General features: G+C 42.7%; 1 protein-coding gene across 2 annotated transcripts in view; it reads left to right on the top strand.

Moving 5' to 3' along the window:
• The window catches only part of AASS (aminoadipate-semialdehyde synthase), a 51132-nt gene extending 37237 nt beyond the window's left edge, over nt 1-13895 (top strand). The window contains exons 20-24 of one of the 2 annotated variants that reach the window (XM_073328204.1): nt 2285-2380; nt 4681-4796; nt 7394-7482; nt 11483-11659; nt 13398-13895. In XM_073328204.1, coding sequence (XP_073184305.1) covers nt 2285-2380; nt 4681-4796; nt 7394-7482; nt 11483-11659; nt 13398-13516 — 597 coding nt within the window. In that variant the 3' untranslated portion in view covers nt 13517-13895. The remainder of the gene's footprint in view (nt 1-2284; nt 2381-4680; nt 4797-7393; nt 7483-11482; nt 11660-13397) is intronic. The other variant, XM_073328205.2, reaches the window with a different exon arrangement.
• The last annotated feature ends 2464 nt before the right edge of the window (nt 13896-16359 follow it).

Genomic DNA, 16359 nt, shown 5'->3' with positions numbered 1-16359 from the left:
TCTTTGTGGATATGACTGCACTTTGCTGTGTCCAAGAAGCAAGAATAATTTTTCCCTGTTTCCCTATTTAACTATTCAATTTGCATGGGTTTCTGAACCCCCAACAGCGTGGGGGAGAAATGTTTTAGGAAATTGGCAGGGATGGTTCCTGAAACTTGTATTTTTTGATGAAATTCTGAAGAAAAACTGTCATCTTGCACAAAACAAAATAATAATAATAAGAAGAAGCACTCTCTGGCCAACTCTCTTAAAAACACATGGAAGATTAGAGCTAGTTTTTGTGAATGATAAGAGTAATTTGATGTCTCCTTCTTCCTCTTTTACTCATCTTCCTCTGAGGTGAAGCTTTTGCCACGGGGATTTGTTTTTGGCATTTTGTGGACATGAATGAGGAGGTGTGGTGTGAAATTTTTTTTATCATGAAAATTCCACTGTATTATATTCCAAAAGGATTGAGTTGGTCCCTTTCTGTCTTTGTGCAAAAGCAGGTGGCAGAGATGGCTCAAGGAATTAGTGAAGGATATATTGGAACCTTCTAGTCCAAGTATGGTTTATATTGGTCAGAAGCTCTAATAATATGCTAAAGGCCTGTGTGAAATGACTTTGTTACAGTAGGTACTGTGGTTATTAGGTACTTTTAAATGCTAAATGATGGTTGGTCTAAATCTAGTTCCTAGTAGATAAGTGTGAACTTAAATAAACTAAAAAATATCCACCATTTAGCTGGCATGAATTGGTATTCTCAGCTGTGAGGTGAAGATATGAATGGCCATGGAGACTGTACTACCTTCTTATCTCAAGGAGTTGGTCCCTCCATTTTAGGACTGAAATACATTGGCAGGGTTTTGTAGGGGAGCTTGTAGCATTGCTTTTTTTCTTTTTTCTTTTAAATCTGTCCTGTGGGTATCGAGTGGACTTCAACCTGAGCATAAACTTTTTTAAAATGAACGTAAGGCCTTGTCTACACACAAGTTGCACTGACAGTTATATCAGAGCAATCCCATTATATGGACATGAAAACTGGTTTAAGAGTGGCTTATCTGGATCTAAGCTTAAGTAGGTAAGGAATTAAGTCATATAACAGAAATGTCTGGATTGGTCTCTATGGGTACATCTACACTACAGTAAAAACAAACAAACTGTAGCACTGATTCTCAAAGGCTGAATCAACTGACTTTAGCTCACTGGGATTGGACTGCAGGGCTAAATATTGCATGTAGATGTCTTGACTGGAGTCCAGGTTCTGAAACCCCTCAAGGGGAGTGGGGTCTCGGAGCCTGAATGAGCCCTGCGAGCGCAAGTCACCTGACTCAGGCCAGTAACAGCCATGGCATTGTCTTTATTGCAGTGTAGACCTTCCCTTTGACCACAGAACATGTGTGCCCGTGTGATTTCTCTGTGCCAGCCACCGTGGAGGCTGTTCTAAATGAAATTAGCCCTTTGTGGGAGTGTATTTTATTGTTAACCTGGGTTCTTGTCTTTCCTGCATCCTGTGCTGTCTACATAATAATTAATGTCCCATTGCTTTGAAGAATTGACAAATGGAGCAGCATTTTGTTTATGAAGTCTTTTAATGTCGGAGAATCAAGAAGCAGTAGTTGGGTTTTTTGTTTTGTTTTTTTTTTTAAATGAAAACCTTCAAATAAAACATGCTTTTAAAAGAAAGGGGGAGGAGGGGGAAAAAAAAAGCCAACTCAAATCAGTCAGGAGATTTTTATTGCAAAGGCCAAACAACCTTGACAGTGTCCCTTAGAATGCATTCCACTTCTGTGCTGTTTGCAGCTCTGATATTTTTGGAGGAGGAGTGACCATATGTTTGTACCCTAGGCATTCTGAGCCCAAATCTGATTTTACTTACTGTGGTGTAAACCAGGAGTTAATCCACTGATGTCTGTGCATGTACTGATGTAAAATTTGGGGTGTATGAGCTCAGAATCAGGTCCTTTGTCTTTAATTTAGCTATTGGCCAGCTGAACAATTGTGACAAGCTTTCCTTTGGAAAGGTACTAGTCAGCTGAACCCTTTAATTTGTTGAACTGATGCTGCTTGCGGGGGAAGGGATAGCTATTTCTTCTACAGTTAAAGAGCATATTGAAAGGAGTGAGGAAGGCAGTGAGGTTAAACCCCCTTTGGCATCACATCTGACTGTTGCAGTCTTCCCATGTGTGTAATATTAATCATGGCTTTGTTTGTCCTTGTCTGACTGTAGTCCAAGTATGTAAATATTCACCTGAGCATCAACTTGGACTGCGCAGCATTTATAGCCACTTTTGTTTTGTTTTAGGGGTATTCGAAAGCTGTGGGAGGCTTTGTAAAATTAGGTTTAATAAACCCAGATCCATATCCTTTGCTTAGCTCAACGGCACCACCTATAACCTGGGTAAGTGTGTAGGATTTTATTTGGTTTTCTGCTTTCCTTCATTCCATTAATCTTTTTCTGTTTGTCAGGTTGGGGATTTGCTTTTTTTCCTGGGAAGCCTGTGTTGCGTTCTGTTCCTCCCTCCCCCTCCCCCCCCCTTGTGTGTGTGTGTGTGTGTGTGTGTGTGTGTGTAAGGAGGTTGAATTCTTAATGGCCTTTATTGCTCATAATTCAGCTCTCACTGGCCACTGACACTTGGCCACAGTTGGAAGAGCGGATACTGGGCTAAATGGACCTTTGGTCTGACCCAGTGTGGCTGTTCTTATGCTCTCAAAACCAGAGGCTTCTCAGCATGCATTTTATTTCCTCAAGATACAGCGCCCCGCCTGTGCCAAGGCATTGCTTTTACAAGCCTTTTCTGATGCAGGTTGCTCATATGAATACATGAGAATATCCATCAAGGAAATTAAAAATATGCACAAGGATATATAGAATGAAAATTCTCAAGTCCTACCCTCCTCCTCTGCTGTCTTCCTTTCCACCAGTTTTGCAAATTCTTCTCTTGTTCTTACGTTTACATGTAGTTTTTCTCCTAGATGTTTCTCCTGATATTTGTCTTCTGCAAACTGCCACCCAAGGTTCAGAAACTCAGCTGGTGTAAATCACCATAGCTCCATTGAGGTCACGGGGACTACACTGATTACTCTAGCTAAGGGACTGGTCTACAGTGTATTTTTCCTTTGTTCAAGGCTGCCTGTGAATGTAGGACAGGGTCAACTGGGGATGGGGGTAGCTAAGAAGGATACAATTAGAGGCTTGACCTCTGAGAGTGTCTATGCTGCAATTAAAAAGCTGTGGCTTGCCTAAGCCAGCTGACTGGGGCTCAGGCTAAGGGGCTGTTTTAATTGTGGTGTAGACATTTGGGCATGGGCTGGAGCATGGACTCTAGGACCCTATGAGGTGAGAGGGTCCTAGAGCTCAGGCTGCAGCCCGAGCCAAAGTGTCTATACCACAATTAAACTGTCCTTCGCCTGAGCCCCGCAAACCCAAGTCAGCTGGCATAGGCCAGCTGCAGGTGGCTTATTGCAGTGTAGACTTCCTAAAAGCCCAGAATCTAGCCTGGCTGAAAATTTTTCTTGTAAACTATTTTTTTATGGAAAATCAGTTTGTGACCAAACCCTCCCCATCCACAAATGTCCACTTTCTGCAGTGAACATGACTCCAGGATCTGGGGCTTTAAGGAAAACTCCAACAGTCATAGGATTCGCAATAGCATGAGAAATGGCAACACTGCCATTTCAATGAATTTTATCCACGTGTATTAACCATGACAGAGCTGTCCTCTTCTATGACTCCTTAAGAATTTTTCCTTTTATTTCATTTCTCTAGTACAATCTTCTAGGTCATGGCTTGAGGCTTGCTGCTGAACTGTCTTTGTAACTGCCAGATGACACTTGCTTCATACATGCAATCCTGCTTTACATGTATCACCTTATTATATTTTTGGAAGAACATGGAGCAAGCAATAATTAGCATTACTGAAAAATACATTCAGTCCCTAAGATGTGTATGAAAGTTACAGGAAGGGATTTTTTGGTAAACATTTGTAAGATGACTAAAATCAGGGCTGTTGGCAGGCTGCTGCTATTCTGTCCTTTTTTCCCCTTCCTTTTGTAAATTGAAGTGTCTACCCCTTAGGCGACTGATGCAGCGTTTCTGGCCTTCTGATGACCTGCCCCCCTTGCTCACCTCACCAGTCCATTTCCTCCCTTCTTCCAAATGGGATTCCCCTGGCTCTCACCTGCTTTAAGAACCCCCCAACCAAGCAGAGAACCTCTGGCTCCTCTGACACTTGGTCTCTGACATTTGCCACCAGTTCAACATAAAGCAGTTCTGGGTTCGGTGTTGTCCTCCCCCACTTTGTGTTTGTTCACATTCCCATGCCCCACTTCCCTTGCTGAGCAAGGGGGCAGGACCAAGCAGAGACAGGTAGTTCAGAAAGAGTGCTGGCTGGCAAGACTGTCCGTGTGTGTGTCTGTGTGTGTGCACGTGCGAACACGCACAGCCCACCCCCTCTCTCGCTCCATGCAGCATGGAGAAGGGGCAATTGGCTCTCGCTGCACTTTAGAATTTTGACCTACCCTTGCTTTGCTGGAAGCACAGACCTTCTTCTCTTCTCTCCCTCAAACCCTAGAGATTCACTTGTCATCAGTGACCTGCACCTTTAGTTAGCTAGTTTCCTAAAACTTCATCCCAGGGATATGAGAAGAGGTCCCAGGCCTGCAGGTGGTAACTTGCTATTTGAATTTTTTTGTAACTAGAAAGAGCTGATGTGTAAGCTGCTTGGACTCAAACCTTCTGCCGAATCTGATGTCCTGAGAGACGCAATCTACAGCAAACTGGAACAGGACAACAGTCAGCTGGAAGCAGTGGAATGGTAGGAGATTCCAGTCATGATTCTTTATTATTATTTTATTTTATTATTTTTAATAAAGCCTTTCTAGAAACCAAGTATGTAGCCCAGAACAGGAATGTTAGGGTTTACTAGACATATTCATTCAGAGCTTTATTCTAAACTTTACTTTTAAACCTGTTGTTTGATGATTGTGACAAACGTTTGGGAAGGCCTGATCCTGCAGTTGTTACACATGTGGACGTGTTGCATGGGGATAGGCTGCAGAACAGAGCTCCCTTTTATTAACCTTCTAGAAAACAGAAGTTTGACCCTAGAGATCAAATATTTAGGAACATTCTGTTGCGTTCCTTGCATTGCAGTTAATCAGATAGTTGATTGACACAGTGATGATTTTGCATCCCACTAACAATGCTATGATCTAATGGAGAGGTCTTCTAGAACTACAAGGATGCATTGAAGTTTAAAAAAAAAAAGTATAATTTCAGACAGCAAAAATTTGTCCCCTACCACCACCTTTTGGAGGGCTAGGGAACTGAGACTCAATCCTCGCAATGATGTGTTTGCTGAAATATGGTGCTATAGAAAATAGAAATCAGACGAAACGTCCACTTCAGCTCTGTTAGTGTGACTTTGGTTTGATTCTGTTTGTATAATTGGTGCCCCTTCTCCCCCCCCCCCCCCCACGTGTGTGTATGGGAGTTAATGGTTTTTTTAATGGTTTTTAACAGGGACTAGTGCTTTTATGTAGCTATCTGTTTAGTTGTATGCTTTTTGTTAAAAAAATTAATAAAGTCATAAAGAAGCCCACACACATCTTGAGGGATGTATGTGGGGGTGAGGGTTAATGGAATCCAGTATTTGCCAATGCAACGCCATTCACAAAGTATTTCCTAGCATCTTCTCAGCAGAGCACTGTGTCACCTGGGTTCATATACTCTGCTCTGTTTCTTTGCAAAATATATCTTAACCTTTGTCAATGATAAAATTAGTAATGTCTGATTTCATGGTGACACCAGAGAGCAAGGTGAGGAAGCACAGTGGCTAGGATATGGTACTAGCAACCAGGAGAACTTAATCTCTTCCTGCTCTGCTGATGACATGCTGAGTCATGTTCAGGAAGTCGCTCCTCTTCTGTGCCTGCATTTTTTCTCCACTGACACAGGGATGATATGTAGCATGTTTCTAATTTGTAGATTGGACAGTGCTTTGCTAAGATGTTAGAAGTCTTGTTTATTGCTGCAGTGTGACCTAGTATTACATCTACTGTGTAGACCATGCATATGGATGAATTTTTTTGCTGGAATTAATCCTAGAGATGCTTTGCGCTTCTGTCCTGCTGAGTCGCAGGGTGGGTTGATTTTAAATCAGTGAGCAGGAAACCTCGATTTAAATGATCAATGTTCATCTAGTTTTGCATTTGTATCTTTTTCCTAAAGGTTCATTCTCCTTGGTTGGTATTGCTATTAATATATGTTGATTTGTGGTAGAACTCATACACAAATACACAAAAACAAAACAATTTTTAAAATGCTGTGTTAACTAGAACTAAAGTGTTGTGGATACATAAGCAAAAAAAGGTTATCAAAAATGTTTCGCATTTAAAACTAACTGATTTACTAAACAAAGAAACTTCCGTTAGTAAATTGATGAATTGTTTCTAGTCACCATGGGCCAGCTTTTTGAAGATATTTAGGTGCCTGAAGATGCAGATAGGTGCCAATTGGTGTTTTCAAAACTGAGCAGGTTAAGTGCCTAACCCCTTGAAATCTGTGGGGGTTAGATGCCTTCCCTGCTCAGATTTATTTATTTATTGAAAATACCCCAAGGTATCTATTTTTTTAGTTACCTAGATAGCTTTGAAAATCTGGCTGCATGTCCTTCAAGATTTTAGAATTTGTAGATCTTCTCTCCCACCTGGTTTTTATTTCTAGATGGGAAGAGGAAAAACAAGCTTTCCTGTTCTTTGTTGTCCCCCCCCCCCGTCCCCCCAACTTCTAATTGGTTTCTCAGCTTTGAATGAATTGATTTAACTGAACAAAATATTCTCTCTGCTCCTGCTAGCTAAACTGAACCTAAATGTAATTAAGGCAAAAGTTTTTCTGCACAACCAACGGAAAGTGCTTACATTTGGAAAAATGTAAATACCAGCATTCACTCCACTGGAAAGGCTGAAAATAGATTTTTCTTTCTTAAAATTGTGGTGTGCATGTACAGTATAGCTTGAGTTGACCTCAAAAGTTAAAGATGTTTTCCCCCGAGTCTCTATAATTAATCAAGTACCACTCTTTAACTCATTTAAAATTTTGAGGAGGACTCACTGATTTTAATATATTCTAGTAAGTTTAGGCCTTCACATGAGTTGTTATAATTTCAAATTTAATTTTAAACAGGTTTATTTCTCAAAAGGAAAAAAATAAATTATCTGTTTAAATCACTTTTTTTTTATCCACCCTGTTGCGCTTTCGGTTACATAGATACAGGGTCAAAATTCTACATGATGTCCTATTGCTCCTCTCCCAGAATTGCACACTAAGGGCCTTGTCCCTCACTTTGTGGATTGTAGAATGTAACTTTCAGAGGAAAGCAATGATCTCATTCTGTCATCTTTCTCTCACCAGGTTAGGGTTACTTGGAGATGAGCCAGTTCCTATAGCAGACTCCATTGTGGGGGCTCTTGCCAAGCACATGGAGCTGAAGCTGCCCTTTGGTATGTGAGCCTGCATTATTTCACATTTGAACTGAGGTCTTGCCTACACACACTCAAGAAAATTTAAAGTAGATTGTTAAACCACATCAAACCCTCTGTGTGGAGGATCTCAGGCCTGGTCTTCACTAGGATATTCGGTCAATCTCACTATCTTGCTCATGGGTGTCAAAAATCCACATCTCTGAGTGATGCAGTTAAACCGACCTAACCCCTGGGGTAGACAGCGCTGGGTTGATGGGAGAATTCTCCCATCAACCTAGCTACGCCCTTTCAGGGAGGTGGATTATCTATGCCAGTGGTCACCAACCAGTCAATTGCAATCGACTGATTGATTGATCCTAGAGGATCTCCCAGTTGATTGTGATCTCTGGTGGTGCAGTGTGGCTGCTGCGAAAGCAGACTCACTACCCTGGTCCCACGCCATTCCCAGAAGTGGCCAGCGCGGCCCTGGGGGCAGTGGGGCAGGGATCTCCCTCTGCACGCTGCTCCTGCCTGCAAGCACCGCCCCTGCAGCTCCCATTGACCGGGAGAGCTGCGGGGGCAGTGCTTGCTGAGAGGGGCAGTGCGTGGAGTCACTTGCCCTCTCCACCCACAAGGGGCCACAGGTGCTTGTTGGCCTCTTCTGGGAGCGGTGTGGGGCCAGAGTATGCAGGTACCCTGCCTTAGCCTCACCGTGCCGCCGACTGGGAGCTGCCGGAGTAAGTGCTGCATGGCGGGAGGCTGCACCCCAGCCCTGAGCCCCCTCCTGGAGCCAGCACCCCATACCACCTCCTGCACCTCTATACTCTGCCCCAGCCCAGAGCCCCCTCCTGCACCCAAACTCCCTCCTAGAGCTTGCACCCACTCCTGCACCCCTGCCCCAGGCTCAGCCCAGAGCCCCCTCCCACACTGCGAACCCCTACCCCAGTCTGGTGAAAGTGAGTGAGGTGGGGGAGAGTGAGCAACGGGGAGGGGGGATGGAGTGAGCGGGGTGGGGCTTTGGGGAAGGGGCGGGGCCTCAGGGAAGGGGCGGGGTAGATCTTGGGTTGCCCTTAGATTCAAAAAGTGATCTTGGGCATAAAAAGATTGGAGACCACTGATCTATGCCAATGGGAGAATCCCTCCCGTCGGCGTAGGTTGCATCTTGACTCTGCTGCTGCAATTTTTAAGTGTACACGTGCCCTTATTCAGAATTAAACTGAATTAAGGACACTTTTTATCTTAATTCACGGAGTGAAAGAATAAGTGAACTGAGCTAAACCAAAGTAAGGTCACTGTAATTCTGTGTGGATGCTCTTATTCAGGGGTTTAGTGCAGTTTAAGTAATCCAATATAAACTCACACCTTTAGTTAATTCAGATTAATTTTCCTGAGTGTCTTTATGTAGACAAGTCCTGAAACATGCTTTATTATTTCTCCCTATTGAAGGCAAACATGAGAAAGTCAAGCGAGATTGCTAACAAAGAGCATAGTTCAGTGTTGACCCCCGCTTGGCTGTTGCTTAACCCTGTAGATGTCTAAACTCATGAGCTACCAAATTTTAGCTGTAAAAGTCATCTAGGTGCCTAAGTTTCTGCTTCAGGGTATGTGCCTGCCACATCTAAGCCCCAGTGCAGTCCTCAAACCAGGTGGATATAGGCAGATGGAACACCTGTCTTGTCTGCTGGGCCTGATCCAATGAGGTGCTCAGAGCACACCTAACTACATGGAACAGCCAGGTCGAGGAGGAGGGGCATAGGAGGATGACCTCCCTTGTAACTTTTAGCCCAGTGGTACTCACCTGGGACCCAGTTTCAGTTTCTTGCTTTCCTTGATGAGGAGAAGGAACATGAAAAGAGGTATCCCACCTCTCAAGTGTGTGCCTTAACCACTAGACTATGGGATATTCTAATGTGGGGTGCTTTGTCGCTCCTGTGGAAGCTGTTCCACATGGTATGAATATAGTTTGGATGACAAAGAGAGTGAGAAGGCCAGATAACTGAGATGTGTGAACAGCTCTGTTCATCTCAATGGATGTTCTCCTCTCCCCTTTCTGCCTTCCTCTGTCCCATTTCCCCACCCCTCCCCACAGTGTCTATGCTTGTGAGCCTCTGTTATGTACCAAGCCATGCCCATTCGTAGCTCCTCCTCCCAGTCCCAGCATTGTTTGGCACAAACATGCCTGTTCTCAGCTCCCCACCCAGAGGGACGGTCCTCCCCAGGTCCTGAGTGACATGGGACGGGAGCAGAATCTGGGAAATGGGCTCAGACTGCCAAGAGTGGGGATGATGGAGAGGGGTTTGGAACCCCCACAGGGGCAAGACACCCCAGATCCTGGTTCATATGATGGAAGGGCACCCCCAGAAAACTTAGTCCTTCTATATCAGCTGTACTACTCAAGGCATGTTTCCCAAAAGTATAAAAAACCCTTCAACAGAGGCAGAGAGTAACAACATGCTCAGTGATCATTCTCAGATTTTTGCCATGCTTAGAGTTCAAATTCACAATGCATGGGTGCAGCTCGGGTTCAGTGGCCACAGTGTTTCCCTTTGAAGGCTCAAACTCTGCTTCAACAAAGCTCTAATCTTGCTGCACGTCCCATTTCAAATTTTTTGGTTGCAGCTGTTTTCTTCACTTAACCCTGAATAACTTCTTCAATATACATCCCCCACCCCAAGGGGCAGTGAGTGCCATGCCCCATGTGCTAAATCCCATGTGACTGAGATCAGTTTGGGGTGGATCAGAGCCATAGTTTGAGCCCCAGGTGTGGGTTTAAAAACAAACAAACAAACAAAAAAAACCCAGAAGAATTTTAGAATGATCCAAGTTTGCACCAGCTAACACTATTCAGCACCTCCGTGAGGCAGAGTAAATTTCAAGACAGTCTGAGTCTTGTGCATTTTAAGCATGTGGATTTTAAAGCACATAAAGTAGGCCTTAACAGAGAGCAGTGATGAACGGTAACTCCACTCTAACAGAAATTAGTGTTGTACTTAGTAAATTGTTTGTTCTGTGTATACAGCTGATCCAAAGGTTTGTGCTGTGGAAAAAGTAAAGCAGTGTGGGCCTGAACCTGCAAAGCACATAACATGAGCAGTCCCATTGAAGCAAACGGGATTGTACATGTTTTGAGATAAGCACACGCTAAAGTGCTTTGCAGAATCAGGACCAGAGAGCTCAGAATCATGCTGGATCAAGACTAATCACAGTATCCATTCTATGTCCATTTTATGGATGGCTAAACAGACATGTGAAATAACCCAAGGTGGGAATATTAATAATTCTGCCATATAAAGATGCATCTTCAGAACAAGAACTATGTTATAAAATGGAGTACTTTTGGCACCTTAGAGACTAACCAATTTATTTGAGCATGAGCTTTCGTGAGCTACAGCTCACTTCATCGGATGCATACCGTGGAAACTGCAGCAGACTTTATATATGCACAGAGAATATGAAACAATACCTCCTTCCACCCCACTGTCCTGCTGGTAATAGCTTATCTAAAGTGATCATCAGGTTGGGCCATTTCCTAAAATGGTTAGCTGGTCAAATGGCCATATTAGCCCAGAACCATTGTGGGTTAATTTTCTGCTTCTCCAAGGGTTCCGTGACTGGGTTTACATAGCCAAGTACAGTGTGCCTTTTACCACTGATGTAGCTAACCCTTTGTTACATGGCTTTTCAATTAATATCATGGGACTGATTCTGATCTCACTTATGCTGATGTGAATAAGGAAAGTCTCCAGTGAAGTCCAAGTAAGTTCAATAGGACCGATGCGCCAAATCTCCATATTACAGAACTGTTATCATTCTAAATGGGTTTATTTTATATACGAAATGTTCAGGATGAGGCGCTTAGCACTGGCAGGTGGCTGTTTGGGTTAATCAGAAATAAGAGCCTAAAACAGAACACACACTTGATTTGTCAGCTCACGGGCCTGCAGCTGATCTTCTCCTTGTGTGCACAGTGCCTAGCACAATTGAGCGCTTCATAACCATAATAGAAATGATATATAATAATCTAGGTTTGTCTCTTTAGGTGCTGGAGAACGAGATATGATCATTATGAGAAATGAAATAGGTATCAGGCACCCATCTGGCCATTTGGAAGATAAATTCATCAGTCTGGTTGTGTACGGTGATGATAAAGGATATTCTTCAATGGCTAAAACTGTAGGGTACCCCACAGCTATTGCTGCTAGGATGGTTCTAGATGGTAAGTGCCTATTCATCCTATACTATGACTATACAATTATTGGTTTAGGGAATTGCTTCACACCTTTCTTTGTGTTCGGCTACCTCTAGAAAACGTAGAATGCGCACGCATGGCTTGTCTACACTGGCACTTTGCCGCGCTGTGACGTGCTCGCTCAGGGGTGTGAAAAGAGCACCACAAGTTTCGGCGCTGTAAAACGCCAGTGTAGACAGAGCACTAGTGCTGGGAGCCGCGCCTCTTGTGGAGGTGGCTTTAGTGCTGCCAGGGTAGACTAGCCCATAGTTTATATAAACCACCTTTAGAAAGTCTTGAATTGTTCCTGTGTCATCTTAAATTGATTTTTTTTTTTTTAAATTTCCATTTTTGGGTGTGGATATGTTAGTGATTTTCTTAAATTACTTTGTCACTGATTAGATTTTAAAATCTAAACCGTACCAAAGGCATGTTAATGATACTTATTAATGACTAACATCTACATAGAAGCTTTCATCCGAAGGTCCCAAAGTGCTTTTCTGCCTTTGAAAAATGATCTACAAAGTATGGGTTAAGAGTGAAAACTCCATGACATTTTTAGTCCCCTCCTAATCTTTATGCTGAATGGTCTTAGGGCCCACTGCTGAAACCCCAGAATAACTCTATACGAACTAAAATACAAATCTAGCCGTGCAGACCGATTCCTGATTTGATTTTCAGGGATCATGTTAAAGGAGAGATGGGAGGGATGTTAGATCATTTTGAGGAATGGGAGCTACTCTTTCTCCGTAACCAAAATCTTCCCTAAAATCACAACAAAAAAATCACTGTCCTTGTTCTCTATCTATCGCTGCTTTCCAGTGTGATCATGTGCATGCAGAGAAGGAGGGGAGCATTACTTTTCCAAGATGCTCTATCCTTGCCTCTCCTCTGAGAATTATACTCTCTCCTCTCAAGACTGTGATCCTACTCATTCTGTGGCTTACAAGGAGATTGCTGAACCACAAAGGGCCAAATTCTGCATCTACTCCCATGAGTAATTTTGCCAATCAATGGGGCTAGTTGTGTGAGTAGAAGTTACTCAGCATGACTAAGGACTACAGAGTCTGAGCCAAGGTATTCAGAGGCTTCAGCTCACTTGCAAAATTTTAACTATCCTTAAAGGATTTTGACTATTGTTACTAAATTACTATTTTTGCCAGGGAAGAGCAGCCTTTGACATGGCAAATAAACTTCTGTTGCATTGAACAGAGAGAGATCCTGACTCACAACAGGCTAAAGGCAGACAAAGCTAGATGCTCTCATCTGCACCCTCTGAATCATTTAACTTTTGAGGCCTGCATTAAAGTTAACCAATCAGACTGTACATGTAAATAAGCACATGCTTATTGGTTGTAGCCACCTCTACGCCATTCCACACATTCAGATCTCCGTTCCTTTATTGGCTAATTGGAAATTAAGAAAAATTTTCTGAGTCTGATTTCACCTTGCTTTTTTTAGTTTGGTTTAAAAGGAAACAAATTGTTACACGCCTGACACTCATGGCCAAAATGGAAAGTCTTCCACATGTTTTCTTGGATCCGTTCGAAATGTGTATACCAATACATATGACAAGTTCCGTTTTTAGTATCTCTCGAAATTGACTTTTACCTCCAGGCAGCATCAATACTTTACCTAACAGGTTAATAAATCCTGATATACACTGCAACAGAAATTAGTATATGCACATTAGTCTAAATATGTAATTTCCTTTTTTATCTTTCAGGTGAAATTGATGCCAAAGGTATGGTAATTCCATTGAGGAAGAATATCTATGCACCAATACTTGAGCGCATTAGAGCAGAAGGCATTGTATATAGTACCCAAAGCATTATCAGACAATAACTGACAACAAGAGATTGAGCTTGATTTTTTTTGTTGTTGTTGTTAAAGGATCTTAATTTTGGCTTCCCGTTTTATGTACACAATTGTGGGCCCACTACTGAGCGTGCCTACAGATTGCAGCACAAATGATGCCCTTTGTAAAATTATCTACCTGCATTTATGTGGGCCTAATGAATATTTAGATGTATAAATGGTATCACTTTTCTCTTCCAAACTGAGGGGGCTGTTCAATAAACTAATTGGCTCTGCCCAGGTCACATCATAAAGTGCCCAAAGCCTTTTGCCATCAACATAGCTTACAATGCATTATTACACTGTATAATACATTAATGATGTATTAGTACTATACACTTTGCTAATAAAGGAAGATATCTAAGGAGATTTTAAACACGGTGTATATTTTTAGAACATGAGAGCATGTTATTGGCAGAAGCATGGAACTCTATTGTAGGAAAAATCTCAGGGTTAGGCCCACAAAAGGATTTAGGGCCATAACTGCCACTTTAGGTGCCTAAATCAAAAATTTAGATCCTCTGATCCCCATGCAGCTGCCACCTAACTCTGTACATGCCAAAAATCCTATGGCACATAAATTGCTTTTGGTAAAGTTCCCATGGTGCCTAAAAATATGTCTGAATATGCAAATAGCTGCCTTAGTCTAGGTGCCCCAGTGCCACTGGGGCTTAGGCATGAGCTAGGCATTTTCCACCTGTTTCTCCTGCAATAAGAGTCCCAATATGGTAGCTGTTCTCAGAAGCACATTCTCTCTGGCCTGATGTGCAGGGGTGTGCACAAGGCCGGGCAAGCAGGGGCATGGGCCCCCCAGTCAGCAGGGGCACAGAACTCCTCCAGCACCAGGGCTGCAGTGGCGGGGAGAGCCAGCTGCTTTAGGCTGGAGAGCAAGCTCCTGCTGGAGCTGGGATGGGGGAGGGAGAGAGGAAAAAACGAGCCGGGGGAGTGGGGAGGGGAAGGAAATGGGGAGCCGGAGCTGGCAGGGGGTGGGGTGGAGAGACCAGTGAGCTCCTGTCGGGGTGGGGGCGGCACAGGAGGTTATAAGAAAGGAACAGCTCCTCCTCCTTTTTTGCTTGCCGCAGGAAAGGGCTTAGGTATCTAACTCTAGGAAAGGGATCGTGCCTGTGAATTCAAAACTGAGAGAGGTGCCTGGAGTTTCTTTGAGGGGTAGGAGTTGAACTATACCCCCTCATCATCGTTTCCTATTGGCTAGCTTACATGACTCCCCACTCAGCATGCTGGCTTTTGTGGATTCCATTCTTAGGCACCTAACCCTCCCCATGCATTGTATAGGGAGCATGGGTACATAACTTAGCTATGGAAGTCACTAGGTAGCAGGGTGCCTAAAATGTTAATCACTGTGATGCTTAACATTTAAATCCCCTTTGTGGACCTAGCCCTTAAGTGTATATTAATATGACAGAAGTAAGTCTGGTTAATGAGTTCCAACCAGTTATTAACTTTAAACATCGTCTTGGTCTAAGTCGTTGACAAATTTATACCAAAGTCATTACCAGAAGCAGAACTAAATACTGAATTTGCATCTCGGTACCAAGAAAATGTTGATCATGTAAAATAAATGAATAATATTTTTGTACATCTCAGAGTAATATGAAAGCAATTATAATTTCAGAAAGTCTAGCTCGCTAGCGCATTCAACCATGTGAAATCTTGAAATGTCAGTCTTTAAATATAAAATCTGCATTTTCATATCTGCCAGATCTGTGCCTCTTGGAGATCGGAATAAATATACAAGTTAATAGAGTGCTTTAAAAAAACAAACAAAAAAACCCACACCAAAACCCATGTTTCTAGTTACTGAATAGAAGCTTATTATACAGTGGATTAATAACTATAACATGTATTGCTTTTTTTTTTTTTTACTTTCTTTCCAGTTAAAGGGCATGCAGTGGCATATAAAAGTACTCTACGCTTGGGATTAGCAAGGGCATTTAGGTTGTAAATATAGTGCAGTTAAAATGTCATTTGGAGAAAAACTCTTAAGTCTGTTTACTTTTGAATTACTCTTTCCACTTGGCCTAGCAGAATAATATAATTACAAGTGTAAAAGAAATTAGATTCTGTGGTGCGCAAGGCCTTAAGATATTCTAGGCAGAGAAGTGTAAATCCAGGATGTACTAATGTTTTTACACTGGTCTGTGAGTGCATTCTCCTTCTTCTCTGCCTTGTCCTAGAACACATTGTGAAAACATTCATCCAATATGTTAATCAGTTAGGACTTCCACAGAGCAGTGTCTGGCCTGTAAAACTGTCCTTTCTTCTTGTAATACTGACCATTGATTCTAGAAGTCTGCCTGCTTTCCTTCTTGGTTCTTCCCCACTGCACCCTTCTCCCTAGTTTACTATGTCACAGCCCTGAGAGGCTGGGCTACTAGAGGGAATTTTTGGTTTTGGCAGCTTGTCCAATAGTAGGAATCAGCTGCAAGCATAGATGAAGTTCATGATTAGAGGTAAAAATAAACTATTTTCACAGGAGTTAGATGTACTAGGTGCAGTATTTAATAAGATGATGGTTGGCACAAAGCTGAGGATGGAAGGTGGTAGAGGAAGGAAGCAGAAAGTAAGGGATGGTAGAAAAAGTCCAAGGGTCAAATAAAGAGGTGTCTAGGGAGGGATTTAGTAGTGGAACTACTTCATGATCCCAACTCTTGATTCTGTTAGGTTCTATTAGATGATCAGGATAAATGGATGAAATCCTGACCCCATGAAGGCAATGGGAAAACTCCCATTGGCTTCAACAGGACTGGGATTTCACCCAAGAACTTTATCTAGAACCCCCGCACCCACTAAACCATGCATTCATTTCCCCC

This window comes from Lepidochelys kempii, chromosome 1, assembly GCF_965140285.1.
Source record: "Lepidochelys kempii isolate rLepKem1 chromosome 1, rLepKem1.hap1, whole genome shotgun sequence".
NCBI lineage: Eukaryota > Metazoa > Chordata > Testudines > Cheloniidae > Lepidochelys > Lepidochelys kempii.
This window is presented reverse-complemented; position numbering and strand designations above follow the sequence as displayed.